General features: G+C 32.8%; 1 protein-coding gene across 1 annotated transcript in view; it reads left to right on the top strand.

The window, feature by feature from the left end:
• The window catches only part of PKN2 (protein kinase N2), a 133,918-nt gene that overhangs the window by 76,639 nt on the left and 55,043 nt on the right, over positions 1-2,236 (top strand). The window contains 3 exon segments of the mRNA XM_045291900.1: positions 261-378; positions 997-1,142; positions 1,232-1,445. Of these exon segments, the coding sequence (XP_045147835.1) occupies positions 261-378; positions 997-1,142; positions 1,232-1,445 (478 nt within the window).

Below are 2,236 nucleotides of genomic sequence, written 5' to 3'. Positions count from 1 at the left end.
TTTGTGAGAGAGGGTGGGCTGGGGAGGGAGGGGTAAGAAATGGGGAGCTGATATCAGGGGCTCAAGTGGGAAGAGAATGCTTTGAAAATGATGGTAAAAAAAATGATGATGGCAGCATATGTGCAAATGTGCTTGACACATGGGAGGAATGTATGGATTGTGATGAGATGTAAGAGCCCCCAATAAAAGTATTTTTTTAAAAAGAAAATAACTTCTTTGTCCAGTTAATGGTTACATTTTCTTTTTCTTTTTAAAAATAGGATCGGAAGCTCCATGGCACAGCTCAGCAGATGCTCCAGGACAGCAAGACAAAAATAGAGGTTATAAGAATGCAGATTCTTCAGGCAGTGCAGACCAACGAATTGGCTTTTGATAATGGTAATGCAATAGAGATAAATTAGCATTTTTAATTAATGTCAGTGCCAGCTAGGCATGTATTAGGATGTACATATGGTGCAAAATAGATCTTTATATGATGATGAAGTACGTGTTCACATTTAGGAGGGGAGGAGGCATTATGTAATGATGTATACTTGAAATATTTATTTACTCTTCATTTTTAAAGAAGTTAGCAACCTAGAATGTCTTTCTTCTTTTAATGTATTTCCAAACACATTCAAAATTTTACAAATCTATTGCCCATTTAGAGTATGGTTGGTTTTGTTCTGTTATTTTTTTCATTTTCCCTTTTTTTTTTAAATTCCAAAGGGTTTCAAAATATGAACAGAAACTATTTCAGTCTCCTGATACTTCAACATGTGGCTATTGACATATAGTTTTAATTGTGTTTTAGATATAGGATAGCTAAAATGGAAAGTTCTGAATTTTATCATTGTATCTATTAAATATTGCTTCCAGTGTTTATTGCTTAAAGGTCTGACTTATTTTAATGTTATAAAAATTCATTTATTTTTCATTATTTAAACCCCTTTTAAATTTATATTAAATAGTCAATAGATGGTTCAATTAAGGAATTTTTTTTTTTCCCCCTTCTAGCAAAACCTGTGATAAGCCCTCTTGAACTTCGTATGGAAGAATTAAGGCATCATTTTAGGATAGAGTTTGCTGTAGCAGAAGGTGCAAAGAATGTGATGAAATTACTTGGCTCAGGAAAAGTAACCGACAGAAAAGCACTTTCAGAAGTAATTTTAAATTAAAACGTTGACTTAATATATACATTTTCAAAAGAACATGATTGTTTAAATGGTAACAATTGTATTTCCTGTTCAAGGCTCAAGCAAGATTTAATGAGTCAAGCCAGAAATTGGACCTTTTAAAGTATTCGTTAGAGCAAAGATTAAATGAACTTCCTAGGAATCATCCCAAAAGCAGTGTTATAATTGAGGAGCTATCACTTGTTGCATCACCAACACTCAGTCCACGTCAAAGCATGATATCTACCCAAAACCAGTATAGTACATTGTCCAAACCAGCAGCATTGACAGGTATGTAGCACATATTCCATGACTATTTTTCCTCTGCATTGTTGTTCATATCTAGTTTTGGTTTAATCAGTAATAGGGAAAAGGTGACCCAGACTGATTTTAAAAGCGTGGTAAAATGCATGTAACAAAATTTACCATTTTGAAGTAGATATTCAGTATCATTTAGTGTATTCACAGTGTTGTATAATTATTGCCACTTTCTAGTTTTAGAACATTTTCATTGTACAAAATAAAATCTTGTGCTATTTAACAGTTGTTCTCCGTTTCTTTCTCTTCCCAGCCAATAGCAACCACTATTTGACTCTCTGTGTTCCTTGGGTTTGTCTATTCTAGGTATTTTAGATAAATAGAATCATAAAGTGTCTGACTTCATTCACTTAGTGTAATGTTTTTAGTGATCTTCTGTGTAGTAGCATACTTCCATTCTTCATTCCTCTTTAAGCCTGAGTCATTGTATGGACATACACCATATATTTTTTCTTTGGTAAATATGTTTATCATAAAAGATTTTCTACATTTAGTGACAATAATTATATTTATCATAAAATATACTGCTTAGTGACATTAATTATAATTATCATGTTGTTGTAACCATTACTATTATCTGTTTCCATCATTTCCATCACCCTTAATAGAAGAAGCTCAACAGTCTTTTAAGCATTGTGTCCCCTTATGTCCCTCCCATTCTCCCCTGGTAAATACTGTATATGCACTATATTTAATTTTGCCATTGATTATTTGCACAGCTTTTGGGTTGTTTTTACATTTGGGCTATCATGAGTAATGCTATG

This window comes from Echinops telfairi, unplaced genomic scaffold (assembly GCF_000313985.2).
Source record: "Echinops telfairi isolate 266 unplaced genomic scaffold, ASM31398v2 ScPeMD7_443;HRSCAF=831, whole genome shotgun sequence".
Classification (NCBI taxonomy): Eukaryota; Metazoa; Chordata; class Mammalia; order Afrosoricida; family Tenrecidae; genus Echinops; species Echinops telfairi.
Note: the sequence above shows the minus strand (reverse complement) of the source record. Positions and strands in the feature narration are given on the sequence as shown.